Raw genomic sequence first — 21787 nt, 5'->3', positions numbered from 1 at the left:
CCCAGACGCGTCGGGGAGCATGACACTCCTGCCTGAGTCCCCTGGAAGCCACAGTGACTGGGGGTGGCTTCTGCTGGGATAGCTGTCCATCCACCACCACGTATGACCTGTCTCCCCCCGCCCCCCGCCCCCTGCCCCATGCTGCAGGTGCTGAATGAGACCCTGTGCCCCACCTGGGACCAGATGCTGGTGTTCGACAACCTGGAGCTGTACGGCGAGGCTCAGGAGTTGCGGGATGATCCCCCCATCATTGTCATTGAAATCTACGACCAGGACAGCATGGTATGGGTGGGCCCTTCTTCACTGCACTCCACGTGCATCGATGGCCACTCCCCAGACCCCTCAGCTACGTGCTTGCTGGGAGCGTGGGAGTCTGGGATGCTGACCAGCCTCCAGGTGGCTCCTGCCCTGTCACTGCAGCCTGACCCCTACCCACCACTGTGGGCCTCTGGGTCTCAGGGCGAAGATGGGTCAGGGTGTCCCCACCTCCCGGCACAGGCAGACTGAGCTCAGGCCCAGCCTGCAGAACAGGCGTCAGCAGTCCTGCTGTCCCCACCCTCCCCCCACCCCGAGGGGCCCTCGGCCCCCTGCCCACACCTACCAGTCAGTAATAGCCTCCCAGCCCTCCGTGAGAGCTCTGGAGTGGGGGAGTGAAAGATCGGGGTGATCCCTCCAGAGCTGGGGAGCCACTTATGACAAGCACTCAGCTACTGGGGTCCCTGAGAGAACCCTAGACTAGAAGCAGGAGGGCCTCGTTTCTAGGCCTGAGTCCCGACTGCCATTCACTGCCAGCATGGCCGTGAGCAAGTCTGCGGTGAGACTGGGGGTCCCATTGGTGAAATGGGGTGATCACACCTGCCCTGACCTCCCGGGGCTGTGGCAAGGACAGAGTGAGACCCCAGGCGTGACGCTGCTCAGTGAACTCCAGCACCAGCGGCCACCTTGGTTGTTTGTCACATCAGGGCAAATGCGACTTCATGGGCCGGACCTTCGCCAAGCCCGTGGTGAAGATGGCTGACGAGGCGTACTGCCCGCCCCGCTTCCCGCCCCAGCTCGAGTACTACCAGATCTACCGCGGCAACGCCACGGCCGGAGACCTCCTGGCCGCCTTCGAGCTGCTGCAGGTGGGCCTCCGCTCCCCATCCTGCTCAGAGGCCGGTCCCACTGGAGCTGGGAGCGTGGTTCTTAGGGGCCGGGGGTGTTGGGCCTCCCCTGTCTCCCCAGGTCACATGGCAACTAACCCCTGGGAAGGGAGAGCCCACTCTCTGGGCTCTGCAGGGTGTGACCTGTGACCCCAATTCCCCAGATCGGGCCAGCAGGGAAGGCCGACCTGCCACCCATCAATGGCCCAGTGGACACGGATCGAGGTCCCATCATGCCCGTGCCCGTGGGCATCCGGCCCGTGCTCAGCAAATACCGAATCGAGGTGCGTGAGGGCTCCACTCACCCCTCTCATCCCTCCTGTCCTTGCCCTGAACAGGCCCTGCTGTGCTCGCTCTTCCTGCTCCCTCACTCTCTTACTCCATCAGGGTCATAAGCGAATATGACACTGTTGACATCATATTCCAGGGGTCTCCCCAACCTCAGGCCACCTCATTTTTCAGACAAGGAGACAGGGACCAGGAGGGGAAGTGACTTGTCCAAGGTCACTCTTGGAGCCAGCGGCAGGCCCAGGCCCCCACCAGCCCAGGGTCTGGCCGGTCTGTTCTGAGCCGCCCGGCCATGTTCTGGGCCTCTCCCAGCCCTCCTCTCTGCCCGCCACACCCACTCCTGTCAGCCCTCCTGGCCCTGCCCCTCCTGACTCACTGCCCACTCCACGGCCCAGCTCCTCCTCAGGTGGCCCAGCCCACCCATAGCTGGCTCCCTTGTCTGAGGGGACTCTCGTCTCCCCTGACCCCCACCAGGTGCTGTTCTGGGGCCTGCGGGACCTGAAGCGGGTGAACCTGGCCCAGGTGGACCGGCCGAGGGTGGACATCGAGTGTGCGGGGAAGGGGGTACAGTCATCCATGATCCACAATTACAAGAAGAACCCCAACTTCAGCACCCTGGTCAAGTGGTTTGAAGTGGTGGGTGCAGGCCTGGGCACAGCCTGGCAGAGCTGGGTGTGGCTGGTGTGGCTGGGCAAGGCCAGGAGCCTCTGCCCCCTTCTCTGAGCTCAGGCTCCATTGGCCAACACCCCAGGACCTCCCGGAGAATGAGCTACTGCACCCGCCCTTGAACATCCGCGTGGTGGACTGCCGGGCCTTCGGCCGCTACACCCTGGTGGGCTCCCACGCCGTTAGCTCCCTTCGGCGCTTCATCTACCGGCCCCCGGACCATTCAGCCCCCAACTGGAACAGCACCGGTATGACCACACCCCAAAACCCAGGCCTGTCTCCACTCAGTCCATGGGAGGGAGGCTCCAGCTCACGGTCCAGTCCACGCAATCACCAGTTCACTCCTCCAGTGCATTCCCAAGTGGGTATAGAGGAGGCCAGTGGGGAGGTCCTATCCTGAGAGCCAGAGCTGCCCAGACCTGCCCCTCATTCTAGGGCCAGAAAGAGCCAGAGCTGGAGATGTCCTTAGAGGGCCTGAGGGCAGATGGCTTCCCAGGCTGGTTCTGGGAGAAGACCCAGGCCTCCTTCCCAGCCTCCCTCCCAGCCCAGCCTCCCTCCCAGCCCAGCCTCCACTATTTCTCTCACCCGCAGCCCTCCCTTCCCTCAGGCTCACCTTCTCCCTCTCCTTATGCCCATGAGTTATCTCTCTGCCCTCCTCTCTACTTGAAAATCAGCTTTAGGCCTCTGGTCCTTCTGCTCACGCCTGACCTTCACTGTTACTCCTGCTCTTCCCTGTCTGTCTGCCTGTCTGTCCATCTCTCTGTCCAGTAAGACTCCTCCGGGGCTGCCGTGTGCTGTGCAATGGGGGCCCCTCCTCTCACCCCGCAGGGGAGATCGTGGTGAACATGGAGCCAGAGGTGCCCGTCAAGAAGCTGGAGACCATGGTGAAGCTGGACGCGGTAAGGCGCACGGGGTCAGTGCCACACGCCTGGGCGCAGGCAGCTACATGTGACCCTCCCTGTGAGCCAGGCCGCCGCCGTCCGCGTGTCCAGGGCTAACACTGACTGTGTGTGCATAAAGCTCCATCCTAGACTCTGGGTGTGTGCGTGTGTGTGTGTGTGAGCACGAGTGTGTGGTGTGCATGTATGAGAGACACAATGAGCAGTCACCATTGGAGTAATAGCCTGCAGTTATTCTCACTCCAACTAACACCACCGTAAGCCATGGATTCCCTGTGGGGGCACCAGTGGTTTTTCCCAAGGGTTCCTGGTTCTCCATTCCAGCCATTCACAGACAACTCTCCCCAGACCTTGGTTGTGGAAGGATCTCCAGCTGGAAGCTCCTTGTTCCTCCTGGTCCTACGACTCAGGCCATTTGTCTGCCAGAGGGCGACCTGCCGCCTGGGGTTTGGATGTGGAGTCGGCAGGGGCCGGGGAGGGCAGGGTGGAGGCCAGCCTGGAGCAGGCCGTCCTGCGTCCAGACAGGGCTGAGGGGCTGGAAGTGGGCCTCCTCTCCCCCACTTTCTCCAGATCTCATTTCCAACCTGGCCTGCCTCACACAACCTGGGCTGTCTCCTGGCTTCTGAGGTCTGAGCTTGCTCGACTCCTCGTCAGGCCCACCTTCTCTTGGCTCATGATTCTTGGCCCCAGAGGGTCCTGGCCAGTGGCTGAGTGAGCCGTGGGCATGACTCTTGGGAGAGGGGAGCAGATGAGGTTCAGTGCCGGGCCCACAGCCCTGGGGTGGCACAGCCAGGCTCCGGGACTACGCCTGGAGATCCCCAACTCCTCAACTCCCAGCCTCCCGAGTCCTCCTGGGGGTCTGCTGGGAAGCCCCTAGTTTCAGGCTGTCAGCAAACAAGACAGAGGACGGTACCTTAGCGTCCCCCTCATCCCACAGGCCCTGGGCTCTGGTGGGGTGTCTCACCAGTGTCCCCTTTGGCTATGCAATTGTGTGTGCGCATATCCACTTAATTTTTAAGGCCTTGACCTGGTGAGGGGGGAACAATGGAGTTGAAGTTGACTCCATTTAGCCAACGTCACTGAACTCCTGCATGCGGCCAGCGCCCCCTCCCGACCCTGACCTCGCACTGAAATCATCTGGGGAGTCCACAGCTCTCTCGGGGTTGAGAACCACCACCCTGTGGGTCTGGGGAACCTCTGCAAAGCAGGCCTTTTGCAGGCTCAGCAGCGGTGTGCCTGCAGTGCAGAGCTAACCCTGAGGGCACAGGGACTCCAGCGTCCCTGCATGAGCTCCCTCTCCTCACGCTCCCTGGCTGGGCGGCTGCCTCCACTCCAGGCCCCGGGGCGCTAATTCTGTCCCCGTGTCTTTGGTTCCCTTTTGCAGACTTCTGATGCCGTCATCAAGGTGGATGTGGTGAGTGAGGGGACCAGGGAGGGGGAGGTTCTGGGGAAAGAGGACCCTACACTGGGCCTAGCATCAGGCACCGAGCTACCCCCAGCTCACACCTGCACACCCTCCAAAGAGGCCGAGGGAGAGAGCTGCTTGGGCAGCGGGGCCCCTGAGTGCCACTCCTGCTTTGGCCAGTGGCTCATGTTGGCAGGTCATGACCTCTCCAGTCATGGCATCCTCCTCCACAAAACAAAGCCCTGCTCCTCTGATATTGGTGGCCCCACAGAGCCTCGGGGAGCCTGGGGCTTTCCGGGAGCAGTGGTCAGAACAGATGGGGGACCCCTGGTTGTTCAGGGCATGGCCAGGGCGCAGGGATGCATGCAGGACTCTGGACCTGGCCTATCCACCAGGCTGACGAGGAGAAGGAGAAGAAGAAAAAGAAGAAGAAGGGCAGCTCGGACGAGCCGGAGGAGGAGGAGCCGGATGAGAGCATGCTGGACTGGTGGTCCAAGTACTTCGCCTCCATCGACACCATGAAGGAGGTGAGGCCTGGGCCTGGGCTAGGGGCTAAGGGGGAATTGGAGAGGTGACCCCAACCCCACATCAGGCCCTCCTGCCCAACTTCTTTCCTGCTCCCACCAGAGCTGGCTCCTCCACCCCATTCTCATGAGCTTGGAACAGCCTTGAAGTTCTAGCTCAGGACTCACCTTCCCTGGCTTGCCTTTCTCTCATCCTCATCCATTTATTTCACAAACGTCTCTGGAATGTATAAGGGTCAGACACCATCCCAGATGCTGTGGGAGCCAAAAGATAAGACGCCACCCCTGCCCCGAGGAGCCCTCTGCTTGCCGGGCGAAATGGACATGTGAACAGACACAGTGCAGTGTGGTGACTAAAGCAAGTCAGTGCCTGCAGGGGTCCGGGGAGGCTTCCCAGAGGAGGTGACAAGTGAGGAAGAGGAGACGTGCTCAGGGGTCAAACAGAAACAGCTTCTCAAGCACTCGCCCACCTTCACACTGTTTTGACTCATCTCCGTCACCGGGGCGGCGGCACGCTCTTCCCCTGTTGTGTGCACATGGGTTCCGTCTGCTGAGCCAGGCGGCAAGTTCCAGAAAGCGCATCCCTCCTCTTCTTCCGCGGTTTCGTCTCCGCGCTGTCTTCCTAGCTCAGGGCGCTCCTGACTGGCTGGCTGACCAGGCGGGACGTGTGCCTGCAGTCGTGTTTCCTCAGCGGCGCTGGTCCAACCACACTGCCTCCCCAGGCGCCTGCTGTGGCCCCCGCTGTGTGTGATGCTCACATCCCCATTAGTGAGAGCGCAGGCTAAGCTGCAGGGAGCTAGATCCGTGTGAGCGAGGAAAGGGTGGCACGGTGACGCGGCTGTGTCAAGGACCAAGATCCTACCACCTGCTTCCTGCATGTGTACAGTTAGAGGGGGCTTGCCCTCATGTCCTAATAGCCGTGCCCAGGAGGGGGTAAAGGGGGGAAGAGGAGTCATACTCCTTTCCTTTAAGGGCTCAACTCAGAAATTGCACGTATGGGCCAGAGTCTAGTCCAGTGGTTCTCAACCTTCCTAATGCCGCGACCCTTTAATACAGTTTCTCATGTTGTGGTGACCCCAACCATAAAATTATTTTTGTTGCTACTTCATAACTGTAATTTTGCTACTGTAAACAATATGTAATTATATATGTGTTTTCCGATGGTCTTAGGCAACCCCTATGAAAGGGTCGTTCGACTCCCAAAGGGGTCGCGACCCACAGGTTGAGAACCGCTGGTCTAGTCCCATGGCCACACAGCTACCAGGGAAGCTAAATTGGCTGTGTGCCGAGAAAAACTCGTCAAGAACAGGAAAGCAGATAACTGGGGGACACAGCAAGATCTCCTCCCCCGTCACCTCCTGGATCCAGGGCGGTCTCCTTGTCTGAACGCACAGGCTGCCGCCATGTGACGGTGGGCTTTGGTTGAAACCTAGTGGTTGCGTCTCCAGTGGGTGGGGTGAACTGAGTGCGGGAAATAAAGCAGACTTTCTCACTCAGTTGTACTTCCTACATTACAATATAATAACATAACAGGCAACATTAAAGGACACTATCTTCTTAATGAGGCACAATTTAAAGAATCATAAACCCCTAAGTACAGTTGGTCATAGCGTCCACATCATACATTGGTTTAATCCACGTAAGCAGAGCACGCGATGGGTTTGTAACCCAGTAGGAAGGAGTTTCTGTGTCTAGTGCACTTCAGACTGGTCTGAGACGGCAGTGGGGGGGGTCAGCAGACCCTCCCCAAGAAGCCCACCTTCCCTCCTCCTCACCTCATCTTTTGGCAGCAACTTCGACAGCAAGATGCCTCAGGAATGGACTCGGAGGAGAAAGAGGAGATGGACAACATTGAGGGTGAGCCCTGGAACCCTAGATCTCTGCCTGGGCCCCCCCTCCCCCCGCCCTCTCTCGCCCCCAGATGGCTGGCTCCCCTGCCCACTGCACCTCTTGCTCCCGCCCACGGGCCCACACGGCTCCAGCAGCCAAGGGCAGCTGTCATCAGGCATCCCTGGCTCTGGCAAGCAGGCCTGGGCTGATCCAGCGTGGCTTTCACTCTGACCGGTTCAGCAACCACAGTGATGGACAGACACTTAGAGCCACAGAACCTACGAGCTGGAAGGGACCTCAGAGCTCCTCTTTCCCAGCATTTTCCAGACTTTTCCACGGAACAGTGTTAATGGACATTCCGCAGGGAAAAGAGAGTTCTGTGGTTCAATGTGAAAAGTAAGTCTTTTGGTGCAGGACTTCTCAGTGCCTTTAATGTACAAACATTACCATAAATCTCTAAAAGGAAGATATGAAATATTTCCCCAACACATCTGACCATGCTGCCCTTCTTCCAAAAGCCTTACAAGAACACCTACACCTGGTGTTCCCCTGAATGCACTTTGGGAAATGCTGATGTGCAACAACCCTCATGTTACAGACGAGCAGACTGAGTTCCAGAGAGGAAAGCGAGCACCTCCCATGCCCTGCTCTGTCAAAGGGCATGACAGCAGTCTTTGTACACACTCCCTGGGTGACCTTACTGGCACCCGCCCCCGCATGAGGCGGGCATGCCAGGGAGTACTGTCTACATTTCACAGATGAGTACACGGAGACTGGCCAAGTGAAATTACTAAGTAAATTAGTAGTGAGCTGGATCTCCACCCAGGCCTTCCTGCTCCATCGTTTCTGCCCCGAACTGAGCAGGCCTCCTTCTCTGTTTCCGGCCAGGCCTGAAGGGCCCGATGAAGGGCAAGGAGAAGGCAAAGGCTGCCAAGGAGGAGAAGAGAAGAGAACCGGGCCTGGCCAGGGGCCTGAGGCCCCCGAGAAGAAGAAATCCAAGATTGACGAGCTCAAGGTGAGGGTGTGGGGCAGACCCTCCCAGGGGTGCGGGGTCACCCCTGAGGGCAGGAGGTGGCAGATGGGACAAGAGGGAGGCAGGTGGACAGGCCTCGTCCCCCTGACGGCTCAGCCTGGCTCAGGTGTACCCCAAGGAGCTGGAGGCGGAGTTCGACCACTTCGAGGACTGGCTGCACACCTTCAACCTGCTTCGAGGCAAGACGGGCGATGACGAAGATGGCTCCACCGAGGAGGAGCGCATCGTCGGCCGGTTCAAGGTCAGGCGAGGAGCCCCAGGCCCTGAACCCTGAGCCCCCTGCCACCCCTCCCACCACACCAGCCTGAGCTCAAGGCTGACAGTCACGTGGAACTGTCAGCGGCACTGGTTGGTAAAATATGAAAAGACTTCTGTGCTAACTGATAACGAGCATCTGCCCCAAGGGCCTCCCCAAGTTGCTTACTTTATCCCCCTCCCTGCCACTGCCCTGGCCACTTCCTCCAGACCCCCTGGTCCCCCCATGATCCAGCAACCAAAGAGTTAAGGCCCTGCCCCCACAGGGTGCCACCCCCGCCTGTGCTCATAGAAACCCGCACCCTGACCCACGCTTGCCTTGCCCAGGGCTCTCTCTGCATGTACAAAGTGCCGCTCCCAGAGGATGTGTCCCGGGAAGCCGGATACGACCCCACCTACGGCATGTTCCAGGGCATCCCCAGCAACGACCCTATCAACGTGCTGGTCCGAGTCTATGTGGTCCGGGTGAGCCTTCCCCATCGCCCCCTCCCCCGTCGCCCAGTCCCCCTGCCCAGGAGGGTTGAAGCAGCTGCAAACTGACAGCCCCTGCCTGGGAGGCACCTGAAGGTCATCTGGTCTAGTTCCCATCTTTTTCTAATTATTATTTTATTTTTTATTTTTTTGTTAATCCTCACCCAAGGATATTTTTCCATTGCTTTTTAGAGAGAGTAGAAGGGAGGGGGAGAAACAGAGAAAGAAACATCGATGTGAGAGAGACACATGGATTGGTTGCCTCCTATACGCAGGGGCCAGGATTGAGCCTGCAACTGAGGTACGTGCCCTTGACTGGAATCAAACGCTGGACCCTACAGTCTGCAGGCCGATGCTCTGTCCGCTGAACCAAGCCAGCTAGGGCTAGTTCCCATCTCTTATAGATGAGGAAGCTGAGGCTGGAGGGCACACAGCAAGCCTCCTGCCCCCGGTCCAGTGGTCCTGCCCGTCACCATCAGGGACTCTCAGGGAGCAGGGCGGGGGCACTGGAAGATGAGGAGGGTGTGGGAGCCTGCTCAGGAGCACGCCTCCCACCTCAGGCCACAGACCTGCACCCGGCAGACATCAACGGCAAAGCTGACCCCTACATCGCCATCCGGCTGGGCAAGACTGACATCCGGGACAAGGAGAACTACATCTCCAAGCAGCTCAACCCTGTCTTTGGGAAGTAAGGCCTCCTGGGGGCCCCTTCCTCCCACCCCAACTTCTCCAGCCCAGACCCCCTCCCACCCTCCCTCACCCTCAACCCTTCCCCCAACCTCCGCCCTGCCAGGTCCTTCGACATCGAGGCGTCCTTCCCCATGGAATCCATGCTGACGGTGTCCGTGTACGACTGGGACCTGGTCGGCACCGATGACCTCATTGGGGAAACCAAGATTGACCTGGAGAATCGCTTCTACAGCAAGCACCGCGCCACCTGCGGCATCGCCCAGACCTACTCCATGTAGGTGGGGCGGGCGGGGCGGGCGGGGCCCACCTGCTGTACCCTGACTCTGAAAATACGCTTCAGAGCAGGGGGCTTGGGAAGCTGGACATAGCACAGGTTCTGTTCCAGGCCGGGCCTGAACCCCTGCAGGCTCCGGGCACAGCCTTCCGCGGCCAGGACAGAGTCTAAGACAAGGAGAGAGCCACGGGGCTTCCAGGACAGAGGAGGCAGGGCAAGGAGGGTAGGGAGAGGTGGCACTGTGGCCTTTGCCGGGGATCTGGCTGGTCTCTGCCAATGACAGGCTGTGTGACCCTGGTTACATCCCTTGACCTCTCTGGTTATGCGTGTCCTCATGGGAGTCTTTGAGGTTTCAGAGAAGTGGGCCCCAGGGAGGGAGATGGGAGACTGGGACACTGGGCACCTGGGGCCAGAGCCCAGGGCAGGAGGGATCAGCCTCCAGCTGCCCCAGCACCTCAGCTGAGCCTGGAACCCAGGGCAGGACCCACTAAGGCAGTGGTTCTTAACCTTCTGGCCCTTTAAATACAGTTCCTCATGTTGTGACCCAACCATAAAATTATTTTCGTTGCTACTTCATAACTGTAATGTTGCTCCTGTTATGAATCGAAATGTAAATATCTGATATGCAGGATGGTCTTAGGCGACCCCTGTGAAAGAGTCGTTCGACCGCCAAAGGGGTTGCGACCCACAGGTTGAGAACCGCTGCACTAGGGCAACAGACAACTTTAGAGAACTGGCCATAACCAGCTGCCACCTGGGAGTGGCCCAGCCCCCCGGAGCCCCACGAGCCTGTGTGCCCTCCCACAGACACGGCTACAATATCTGGCGGGACCCCATGAAGCCCAGCCAGATCCTGACCCGCCTGTGCAAGGAGGGCAAAGTGGACGGCCCCCACTTCGGGCCCCCCGGGAGGGTGAAGGTGTCCAACCGCGTCTTCACCGGGCCCTCCGAGATGGAGGACGAGAACGGTAACGGGGGCTGGGTGCAGCCACAGGGGGGCAGGGGCCAAGGAGGGACCCGCACTTCCCTTGATGGAACCCGGAGGCCCGGCCTGGGGTCTCCTCGGCCGCGAGTCCCTCTCCTGTCTGCCCACCTCTGTCCAGTCTCCCCATGCTGCACAGCGCTTGCCTGCTCCTCGCCTTCTCTCTCCTTCTCGGCATCCTGGGCGAGGGAGGGTCTCCCCATTCAATAGATGAGGAACCTGAGACCCAAAGTGGTTAGTGACCCGTCCAAGGTCACGTGGCTGCAAGCCCTGCCCGCTCCTCGCTCCTTCGCCCACGTGGCCCTTCCCAGAGAAATCAGGCAGAGCTGTGCGGGGACCTCGTGCTGACCGCCTTCCGGATGCTGGGCATTGCCCTCCCTGACATCACACCCCCCCTCAGGAGTCTCTGGTCAAGTTCCCCAGGCCGAGAGAACCCAAGGACACAGACCTCTGGGCCCTGTGGGACAGCCGAGAGCTTGGGCAAGCTGCTTCTCCCTCCGTGCCTCAGTTTCCCCAACAGTACCACGGAGATGTGTGAACCCAGGGCGGGCTCGGGGGCCTCTTTGTGCCTAAGTCCCTGGCCCAGCACAGGTCTTGTTCTGCTGAGCCCATATGTGCAGCTGACCCGCTGGCATCCACAGGTCAGAGGGGGCCCACGGATGAGCACGTGGCGCTGTGCGCCCTGCAGCACTGGGAGGACATCCCCCGGGTGGGCTGCCGTCTGGTGCCGGAGCACGTGGAGACGCGGCCGCTGCTCAACCCTGACAAGCCGGGAATCGAGCAGGTGACGCCCCTGAGGTTCTCTGGTGTTGGGGTCGGGGAATCCCAACCTGGGTCCGTAAAAACGGATGCTCGTGCCATTGGCTGCATTCCCAAAGCCTGGTGGCAGCTCCCCACCGGGCCCTTCACGGTAACTCCAGCGGCACATCTTTGCCTTGAGTGAGCCCACATCAGCTCTGGTGGAAACCTGGGGGTCTCCCTCAGAAGCTGTGATTGGCTATTGATGACGTCATAGGCATTCCTGCCATCCAAGGATGGAAATTGACGAAATGGGTCCTGACAGAACAAAGGTCGGGAGGGGGAGGAGAGCAGAGGCGGAGTCTTGGGGAGACCTGGCACGCCCCTCTTCCTCAGGGCCGCCTGGAGCTGTGGGTGGACATGTTCCCCATGGACATGCCGGCCCCCGGGACGCCTCTGGACATCTCCCCGCGGAAGCCCAAGAAGTGAGCTGCTGGGGCCCAGCGCCAGTCTTCCCGTCTCCAGCCCTCGCCACTCCCCCCACAGCCCAGATCACCTGGGCCGGTTGGCATTCCCCATGTGGCCTTGTGGTGGGAACTCACCCACCCATCCGGAGAGTGGTGAGGCCTGCCCGTGGCCATGAGCACACGTTAGCGCCCTCTCGTGGACTCGCACCAAAATGCGGGCTCCCTCACTCGATACACAGTGGCACACAAGCCAGGGACCCCGAGAGCCTGCTCTGCTCTGGGACGGCCCCGCACCAGGCTGTCAGTAAGCTCTGCCCGGGTTTAGCTGAAGCACCTGCCAAGATGAGCAGGAGCCAGTGCCCGGAAGAAGCAGGAGGAGGGTCGAGTGGAAAGAGCACTGGGCAGGGAGCCAAGCCCGCTGCCTCTCCTGGCTGACCCTGGCCAAGTCCCTTTGCCTCCCTGGTCCTCAGTGTTCCCATCTGGACAATGGCAGGATCTAGTCCCCTGGCAGCTGGGATGTCCTCGGGCCTGGCACCAGGGCCAGCTTCGTGGATTCGCACAGGGGCTCAAGCTCAGAGACGCCCCACCCTTGCTCCAACCCGATCATCTTGAGATTCTTGATGATTTTTTTAACAAGGAGCCTCGTATTTCCATTTTGCTCTGGGCAGTCAAATTATGCAGACAATTCTGCTGGAAATAGCCTCCCCCTCGGGGGCCACAGTGTGGTATTCCAGGACCTACCACAAGGGGACACCCCAACCTATGGTGTCCAGGGCATAACTCCAGGAACCACCTTCCAATCAATTGTTAGTAACTCCAGGAACCACCTTCCAATCAATTGTTAGTGGGTGACTCAGCCTCCCTCCTAGACGTTGAAATGTAACTTCCTCATTCGTAATGACAATTACACTTCAAAGGGAAAATCCTCTCTGGGCACAAGGACAGAAAGGAGACTGGGTTCCAGGGCGTCCGCTGCCGGCTGCTGGACTTGAGTTTCTATGAGAACTGGAATGAGCTTCCAGCCCCTGAGACAAGGACCTTGCTCCTGACTCTCTGGGCCTCTCTTCAGCCGCCCCCAGCAGCCGGCCCTGCCCCTCCCTGCCCTGAGCCACCTCCCTGCCCTGAGCCACCACCCTGCCCTGAGCCACCTCCCTGCCCTGAGCCACCACCCTGCCCTGAGCCACCTCCCTGCCCTGAGCCACCTCCCTGCCCAGAGCCACCTCCCTGCCCTGAGCCACCTCCCTGCCCAGGAGGGTGCTGGGGTCCCGGTGGTCCAGCCGGACTGGCTTCCCCTGGGGCTCTGCTCACAGCAGCTGTACTGACTGGCTGGCTCTCTCACACCTGGGGACCCACATCTCTCCTTTTCCTCTACTCTCTCAGCTCCAACTGTCCAGGCCCCGTGCTCAGCCCAAGTCCCCGGGACTTCTGTCAGCTCAGCTCCAGCCCCCTGCCCATCCCAGCCCTGAGATCCTGGGGTAACCTCCCCCCCATCCCCCCCTCCGCCGACTGCTAATCCCCTCTCCCCACCAGGTATGAGCTGCGGGTCATCGTGTGGAACACGGATGAGGTGGTCCTGGAGGACGACGACTTCTTCACTGGGGAGAAGTCCAGCGACATTTTTGTGCGGGGGTGGGTGAAGGCCCTGGCTGGCTGGACAGAGTCATCCCCCTTCCGCGCGCGTCGGGGCGGAGGGCCAGGACGGAGGGAGCTGTGGGATGGGAGGGGCTGAGAGAGTGGAGGGGAAGGAGAGATGCTGGATCCCCAGGTTTGTGGGGCAGCGTGGGGGGGAGCATGGGGTGGGGTGGCTGCAGGTCTGAGCAGGTGGCTCCCTGCAGGTGGCTGAAGGGCCAGCAGGAGGACAAGCAGGACACGGACGTCCACTACCACTCGCTGACGGGCGAGGGCAACTTCAACTGGCGCTACCTCTTCCCCTTCGACTACCTGGCTGCCGAGGAAAAGATCGTCATCTCCAAGAAGGAGTCCATGTTCTCCTGGGATGAGACCGAATACAAGATCCCAGCACGGCTCACCCTGCAGATCTGGGACGCTGACCACTTCTCCGCGGACGACTTCCTGGGTGCAGGGCTGGGCGGGGCTTAGGGACTGGGACCGGGGACAGAGAGGGCGGGGGAGGGGGAGGAAGGGGCAGGGAGAACCCACCACCCTGGGGGGGTCCTTCCCACCAGTCCGTCCGTCCGTCCGTGCTGACGCTGAGATTGCCACAGGGGCCATCGAGCTGGACCTGAACCGGTTCCCCCGGGGCGCGAAGACGGCCAAGCAGTGCACCATGGAGATGGCCACGGGCGAGGTGGACGTGCCCCTGGTCTCCATCTTCAAGCAGAAGCGTGTCAAAGGCTGGTGGCCCCTCCTGGCCCGCGATGAGAATGACGAGTTTGAGCTCACGGTGGGCACCACCCCCTGCTCGGGCGGAGGGCAGGGCTGAGCCGGTGCTGAGGGCCGGCGCCTGGCCCAGGCACTAGGACAGCTCTGTTCTGTCTGCAGGGCAAGGTGGAGGCAGAGTTGCATCTACTGACAGCGGAGGAGGCGGAAAAGAATCCAGTGGGCATTGCCCGCAACGAACCTGACCCCCTAGAGAAACCCAAGTGAGTGCCCTGCCCGCCCGGAGGCCCGGCCACGCTGGTCCCTGGGGGCACTGCACCAGGAACGAAGGGCCAGAACCTTTGGGTCTTCTTGCCCCCACTCTGCAGGCACCTCTACCCTTTTCTCTCTTCCTGGGAACTCCTCAGCCCAGGGTGGCCCCCTCTTGGCCGGGCCCCCTCTTGGCCCGGCCCCCTGCCACTCTGAGCCTTCACCCTGTGTGTCCTTTCTCGGTGCTCCCTCTGCTCCTCCTCTGCTCCAGCCGGCCCGACACGAGCTTCATCTGGTTCTTGAACCCTCTCAAGTCTGCCCGCTACTTCTTGTGGCACACGTACCGCTGGCTGCTGCTCAAGCTGCTGCTGCTCACGCTGCTGCTCCTCCTCCTCACCCTTTTCCTCTACTCTGTGCCTGGCTACCTGGTCAAGAAGATCCTGGGGGCCTGAGCCCGGCATCCTCTGGGGCTGGTACTCCTCCCCCTTCCTCTGGACCTGGGGCTCAGGAGCTTGACAGCATGTGGAACACACACAGCTCACACACAGCACACACACACACACAATTGTGCACACATGTGAACACACACAGGAACTTTCAAACGCTTTCATGGGCTCTCAGAACTGGAAATGACTATTTTACATAATTACATATTGGGCCTCAGAGGTGAGATAACTTGCCCAGCGTCCCCTAGCAAACTGGGGTAGAGCTAGGACTCAGCCCAGGTTTCCAAGTTGCCAACCCAGCATTCCTCAAACTTTGCCACCTCCTCTCCCAGTGACGTTCCTGACAGACTAACCCTATTGCATTGGCAGGGAGAGGCTGAGATGTGGACAGGGAGAGGGGAAGGTTTGGGCTAGCCCTGGCCAGCGAGTCCTGGATAGCTCCTGCATCACCCAGCTGCCAACCCCCAGCCGTGTTCCACCCTGCGGGACGATAAGCAGCTCCATCCAAGGCCAACATCTTAGTAGCCAACATCTGCTGAGCACGGCTCGGCGCCAGGCACCGTCACTGACTCACTTCCCCTTCCACCAACCCTGGAGCAGAGTCCACTGCTAACCCATCGTGCAAGTGAGGAGCTGAGGCTCAAAGAGGCGCTAACGTGCCTGTCCCAGCTGGGACTGGAAACCAGGTGCCCTGCGCCCGCGCCCCGCTCTGCAGCCCCCCCCAACCCCACTCGTGCTGAGCACAGCACTAGGAGTGCCATCTGCATCCTCCAGGCACCGGCAGGCAGGAGTTTGAAAAGCACATTCACACTTTAACTTTATATCATGACATTCCGTAAAACCTCTTGCTTTGTAACACAAACAACAGAATGTAAAGCTTAATGAGCACTTCTGGGCTAGGAGGCCCCTTGGGAGGTAGAGCAGCGACCAGCAGGTCGGTGAGGGTGGCAGGCGCCCCCCTGGGGCTCCTCGGACCCTGAACAGAAGCTTGATCCTCAGGAGGGGGGAGAGGTTGAGAAACACTGGTCTCACGGAGAGAGGACAGGGGTCCCTGTACAGTGACCTGCCAAGTAGAGGCGCTCCCTAAACCCAGGACTGCCCGTGGGGCTGCGGCTGCCCCTTTGGGTAGCGAGCTGCCATGGCTGCTGGTGTCCAGGTGGAGGCTCGGGGCTGCCCAAACCCAGAAGTGCCAGCTAGGCCTTGGGAGGAGGAGGGGACGCCTAGGGTCCTGCCAACGGGAATGTAGGCAGCGAACCCGGTGCTTAGCAATGGCTCCGACCCTGTCTCCAGCACTCAACGCCTTTTGGGGCCATGGCAGGGTCTCTTGGGGTCTAGAAGGGCTGAGGGATGGGTACCCCGGGAGATGCCCCGTCTGACCGCAGCTCCCCTCCCCCAGCCGGCCCGACACCGCCTTCGTCTGGTTCCTCAACCCCCTCAAGTCCATCAAGTACCTCATCTGCACGCGGTACAAGTGGCTCATCATCAAGATCGTGCTGGCGCTGCTGGCGCTGCTCATGCTGGGCCTCTTCCTCTACAGCCTCCCCGGCTACATGGTCAAGAAGCTCCTGGGGGCGTGAGGTCCCCGCAGCCTCCCCGGGGCGCCCCTCCTGGGCCTGTGCGTTTGCCCCTCCCCTGGCGTGGGCTTTCCAGACTCCCTGGGGAGCCTTGGGAGCCCCTGTCCACCCTCCAGGCCTCGGGTCCCGGGGGCCCCCCTGCACATCCTCTCCTCCCCAAGCCAGCTGCTCGCGGGGCCCTGCCCCTCTGGTCCCTGCCTGTGGGTGGGGGGTCTGCCCCACCTGGCCGAGGCACCCCCCTTCTTCAGGCCCTAGCTCCAGAGGAAGCCACCCCAAACCCTCCCTCAGGCCTTCCAGTCAAGGACTAAAGCTTTAATGAAATTATCCGAGAATCATGCATGGGCCAGTGCACAGGGCTTTCTAAAATTATGAGCAAAAAGCATCACCCCCCGCTCCCCCCCCCGACATAGCCTGTGAGGGCAGTGGCACCACCAGTCTTTATCCTACACGAGTGGGCAGACCTTCCGACTAACCCTGGGGGTGGCTCCTCCTCCTGCCGGGGCAGCCGTTTACCCACCCCCCTTGCCCAGCTGTGAGGTTTTATCCATGCCCAGAACTTCCTCTGCCAGGCCAGTGCCCTCCCCGCCCTGCCCAGCGGGCCCCTCCAGGCCCTCCAGCGGCAGCGGGCCTTTGTACTGGAAGTGCTGCCCTGCCTGTGTGAGCTGGGTTTCACTTGGCTGTCTTTCCTTTCTTGAGTGGTGATTTTTCTCTTAATAAAAGAAATCCAACACGGAGCTGACGAGTCTGCTCAAGTGGGGGGTCGGGAGTGGGGCGCAGGGTCGGTGGGCACTCGGAGGTTGGCGAACTCGGTACCAGCCGGCCCCTCTGGCTTTCCCTGTGGGTGGCCTCGTGGCCCGGGGTTCAAGGCAGGCCTAAGGCACAGGGCCACCTGCCCAGGCTGCCCACGGAAGGAGCCTCACACCACAGCCCAGGGGGCACCGGGGGCCCCAAAAGCTCAACCAACGGGTCCTGCAGGCCCAAGGACAGAGTGAAACCTGAGGATCCTACAAGCTGCCCAAAAGCTCCAGCTTCCACAGATAGACACCAACTGCCCCCCCAAACAACAAGGGAGCCCCGTGCCACCGGCCTGGGCTGCATCTCCCAGCAACGTCCCTGCTCTCATGCCACAATCTGAGGCCGGGACAAAGCCCCCTCGGGACACAGAGGTGGGGGTAGGGCCGGTCTCCCGGACCTGACCTCTTTAAAAAGATCCAGCCACAACGTTCTAAAGACTTTAATCATGACTGTGGGATACAGGTAAGTCCTCGTGTCACCGTGCAGTGGCAGCTCTGGGGAAGGCAGAGTGCGCCCCGCAGCGCCCGGGCACGTGTGCGGCTCCGGCACCAGCGCCCGCACAGGTGCCCGCTGACAGCGCCCTTTCGGGCCTAGTTGGACTTTGTGGAGATCGGCAGCACCTGCGTCGGAGGAACTTGCAGTTCCGAGTTTATCTGGAAGAGAGGGTGTGGAGGTCACCCCGTTTTCCCGGGGGGCCCCTGCATGGCCTCTGGGGGTCTCCCACAGGCCTCTGCATCTCCGCATGCCTCCCCTCCCCGAATGCTCCCGGATGTCTGGGGAAGCCCACAGCTGCCTTCCTTCAGAAGCCAAGTTCCAGGGCTTCTTGCTGGGCTTCTGCTCCAGCTGCTCACCTCGGGGGAGGGGGATGTCCTTAACCTCCCACTCTGAGCCATCCTCTTAAATCAGCGGTTCTCAACCTGTGGGTCGCGACCCCTTTGGCGGTCGAATGACCCTTTCACAGGAGTCGCCTAAGACCATCCTGCATATCAGATATTTATATTACGATTCATAGCAGTAGTAACATTACAGTTATGAAGTAGCAACGAGAATAATTTTATGGTTGGGTCACAACATGAGGAACTGTATTTAAAGGGCCAGAAGGTTGAGAACCACTGTCTTAAATTCTCTCCCCTCACCGCCTGCCACCCCATCCCCAGTCTAGCCCTGCACTTCCCCACCTCCTCCCCGTCCTCTTCCACACAGGAGCATCGACGGAAGGGTGGACCACATGGTCCCCTAATGTCTTAATCCTGTCACGGTCAAGGGGTCATCATGACACCCAAGCTGACCATGTCCCCTGTTCAGGTGCAGCCTGCACCACAAGTCAGAGCCAGCAACGAACTGTGTTGCGAACCAGAGGGAGCAGAGACAGTGAGATCCCCCCTCTTGTCAGGCCTTGTTGCCCGACTCTCGCGGGAGTGGGCACACATGGGGGCCAGGGGACATCTGCCCCAGTTGGAGCCTCCTCTGCCCACGGCACGTCCCAGGCCAGACGACCTGGGCTGCAGAGCGGGGAGAGGCCCTGCTCTGGGAAGTCACCAGTCTCCTTGTCATGAAAGGGGGAGAAGCATTCTGTCTCCTCTTCCCACAGACGGTGGTGAGGACCGAAGTAGGAACCTCGCCTGGAAGGGCTCAGGGAGCTGACACCTCAGGGCCCTGCACTGCTCCTGAGAGGGTGCAAGGAGCAGCTGGCGCCCAAACCACACTGTCATGGTCAGCAGGCGCCTGACAACCAGCGTCTCAAAGCCTGCTTGCCTCACTCGGGGAGGGGGCTCTTCATGTCTTAATATCAGCCCCAGGGCGCATCCCCCCCTCTGCTCCCACCCCGCCTCCTGCCCTCACCCCAGGGCCCCGCCCACCTTGGAGCCCAGGTACTTCTGCAGCAGCTGCTGCAGCTCCGTGTTCTGCTGCTCCAGCGTGTTGCACTCCAGCAGCAGCTCCGCCCTCCGCATCAGGACCAGGCTTTGGGCAGAAAAATCTGTGAGACACCCATGGCCTCCTCCATCCTCTGCCAAGGATCCCTGTTTCTGCTCAGCGAGAGGTGGGAGAGGACCCCAGGAGCCGCACCCACCTGAGCAGCCCTCCTGCCCGGAAGAGCGGGGCTGGCGGGAACAGGACAGGGGGAGCAGGGCCAGAGGGCCAGTCACCAGCACTGCCCCCCACCCCTCACAGCAGTTGCCCCAGGCAGCTCCTCCCCAAGAGTTCATGGACAGGGAGGCGGCACACGGGGCACTCCACGAAGGATCCTTCCCCACTGCCTGCCAGCTCCCTTCCGGGGCCACGACGCACACACTCACTGGTATTTCTCCAGGGCTGCGTATAGACCGTCCCAGAGGTTCTGCCTGGAGCGAGGGATCACCGTGGCCAGGGCCTTCCAGTAGTCAGAGTCCTTGGAGTTATCGCGCGTGGCCTTCTGCAACTTCACTGGTGCCCGAGCGTCCCTGAAGGTTAAGGGCACTGGTGCCATCAAGTGCAACTTCACTGGTGCCCGAGCGTCCCTGAAGGGTAAGGGCACTGGTGCCATCAAGTCCAGCTGGCACCACCCCGGCCCCCAGGCACTCCAGTCACGGTGCCTGTCCCTCACGGTGCCTGTCCCGCAAGGTCCGAAAGGTTGGCGACCGCTGATACGAGCTAATCGGGTTATGGGAGACTCGGAAAGGACACACGCTTATCATCACTGCCCCTGACTCCTGGTGCCATTGCCACCTGTGGGAGCTCCGCTGGAGTTTATCCACCCTTTTCCTCTCAGTCAGTTTACCTCACTGGCTTTGAGCTCATTACTGTGCCCGTTTCTCTCACTAACGCCTCCAAAATAGCTCTCAGAAGCTGTCATGGCCTCTCCATCCCCTCTAGGATAGCCTTGATCCAGGACAGCACCTCCCAGCTGCCCATCGTTCTCCTTGTAGCCAACATCACCCCCTCCCCATCGCCAAAATGATCTTTCCAAAATGCAAGTCTAACCCCGGCTCCCCCGCTGCTGAAGGTTTGTTTCTAGCTCTGTCCACCCAAGGGTGAAGACCAAGGTCTTGGGCGCACAGTAGGCAGGCTTTCCGAGATCTCCCACCCACCAGCCCTCTAACCAGACCCTGACACTCGAGCCATACCTCCCCGTTATGATTCCTGACTCCACCAGGCCTTTCCCCAGGCTGTGACATCCTCCACTCTACCCAGCTAAGAAAACCCAGTTCCAGGGCCAGCCTCTCCTAACGCCCTCCCTGACGCGCCCAATGGAGTTGACCACATCCTCCTCTGAGCAAGGTGACACCTGCAAATGCGTTGACAATCGTTCCGATCACGAGGTGCTATTCCCACGGGGCCTACACATAGCGGACTCCAATAAAGGAGGAGACGGATGAACGCATGGTGAATGAAATCGCTTCAACGCCCCAGCTCTTCCGTTATAGAGCCCACTGATTCCTCCGGCCCTCCTTCCGGACATCCCTTTCCTCGCTCCCCCAAGTCCCTGCTCAGCAGCCTCTTCTCCACTCACTGGCACCTGCCTGGCCCCGCCTCCCAGCCAGCTTCCCCAGGCAGGCAAGACCTCCGCGCCACAGCCCACCTGGGCTTCTTCAGACCCTTGACAAAGGCCTCCAGAATCTTAAGGACGTCGTTGGGGTGGATGAGCCTGGGAGAAGTGGAGGCCGCCTCCTCTTCCACAAGACTTCCTGCCTCCTCTTCCTCAAGACTTTCCTCGTCCTCCTCCTCCTCCTCCTCTTCCTCCTTCTCCTTCTTCTCCTCCTCCTCTTCTCCCTTGGGGACTGGCTCCAGTGCTGGCATCATTTCTCCCTCCTGTCGGGGGTGACAGATTCTAGGGGTTGATCTGGGGAAAGGCGCCAGAGGTGACGATGGGTTGGGGATATACAAACGTGTGTGTATAAAGATAGACGGGGAGGGGAAAAAAACAGAGAAAAATTGTATAGAAGTTACAGAAAAGATCAAAGGGATGCATTTGCACTAGAAAAGAAATAGGAGGAAGAGTGGAAAAGAGGGGGATGGGACCAGGCAGAGGCACGTGGCGGCTTCAAAACAATGATAACGCTCTATTTCTAAATCAGGGCTCCCAGGGGCTCCTTTTACTGTATTCATAACGCTTGCATGATATATGCCTCCTTTTGAACCATAAGACTACATAAGTTCTATTTTAATTTTTAAATTTCAAAAAGTCTTCCTCCTCCTGCTGTTTCTCAGTTCATTCCGTTTATTTCCCACAGACAAACCGTGTGGTCAGTTTCTTATCTATCCTTTCAAAGACATATTATGTCCATACAAGCACATACTTTTCCATCCCACTTTTACATAAGTGATACTATCCCACATACATGATCCTGCACTGCTTTTCTCACTACCAATAAGCCTTCGTGATCTTATCGAATAAATACACAAAGAACTGTTTGTTCCTTTTTTACAGCTGCATAGTATTCCATTGTGTAGATGCACCATCTATCATCTAATCCATTGTGTAGATCAGTGATGGCGAACCTATGACATGCGTGTCAGAGGTGTCACGCGAACTCATTTTTTTGGTTGATTTTTCTTTGTTAAAGGGCATTTAAATATATCAAATAAATATCAAATGCAAATATCAAAAAGTTTCTATATGTGACACGGCACCAGAGTTAAGTTAGGGTTTTTCAAAAAGTTAAGTTACGGTTTTTCAAAATGCTGACACGCCGAGCTCAAAAGGTTCGCCATCACTGGTGTAGATTCACCATCTATTAT

At 59.6% G+C, this 21787-nt stretch overlaps 2 protein-coding genes across 2 annotated transcripts in view; one reads left to right on the top strand and one right to left on the bottom strand.

Annotated features, from left to right (window-relative positions):
* Positions 1-16607, top strand: part of OTOF (otoferlin) — a 74388-nt gene extending 57781 nt beyond the window's left edge. Inside the window, 23 exon segments of the mRNA XM_006099853.3 lie at positions 148-282; positions 963-1124; positions 1307-1426; positions 1905-2066; positions 2182-2344; positions 2925-2995; positions 4380-4409; positions 4796-4927; positions 6715-6781; positions 7643-7705; positions 7708-7769; positions 7894-8028; positions 8370-8507; positions 9074-9201; positions 9307-9477; positions 10285-10445; positions 11101-11243; positions 11594-11682; positions 13195-13293; positions 13500-13741; positions 13890-14068; positions 14167-14267; positions 16096-16607. Of these exon segments, the coding sequence (XP_006099915.1) occupies positions 148-282; positions 963-1124; positions 1307-1426; positions 1905-2066; positions 2182-2344; positions 2925-2995; positions 4380-4409; positions 4796-4927; positions 6715-6781; positions 7643-7705; positions 7708-7769; positions 7894-8028; positions 8370-8507; positions 9074-9201; positions 9307-9477; positions 10285-10445; positions 11101-11243; positions 11594-11682; positions 13195-13293; positions 13500-13741; positions 13890-14068; positions 14167-14267; positions 16096-16276 (2934 nt within the window). The 3' untranslated portion in view covers positions 16277-16607.
* An 885-nt stretch (positions 16608-17492) lies between these two features.
* DRC1 (dynein regulatory complex subunit 1) overlaps positions 17493-21787 on the bottom strand; it is a 31924-nt gene continuing 27629 nt past the window's right edge. Inside the window, exons 13-16 of the mRNA XM_023763451.1 lie at positions 20628-20857; positions 19366-19509; positions 18928-19030; positions 17493-17721 (exon numbers count right to left, since the gene is read on the bottom strand). Of these exons, the coding sequence (XP_023619219.1) occupies positions 17659-17721; positions 18928-19030; positions 19366-19509; positions 20628-20857 (540 nt within the window). The 3' untranslated portion in view covers positions 17493-17658. The remainder of the gene's footprint in view (positions 17722-18927; positions 19031-19365; positions 19510-20627; positions 20858-21787) is intronic.

Source organism: Myotis lucifugus, unplaced genomic scaffold (genome assembly GCF_000147115.1).
Source record: "Myotis lucifugus unplaced genomic scaffold, Myoluc2.0 scaffold_285, whole genome shotgun sequence".
Lineage (NCBI taxonomy): Eukaryota > Metazoa > Chordata > Mammalia > Chiroptera > Vespertilionidae > Myotis > Myotis lucifugus.
This window is presented reverse-complemented; position numbering and strand designations above follow the sequence as displayed.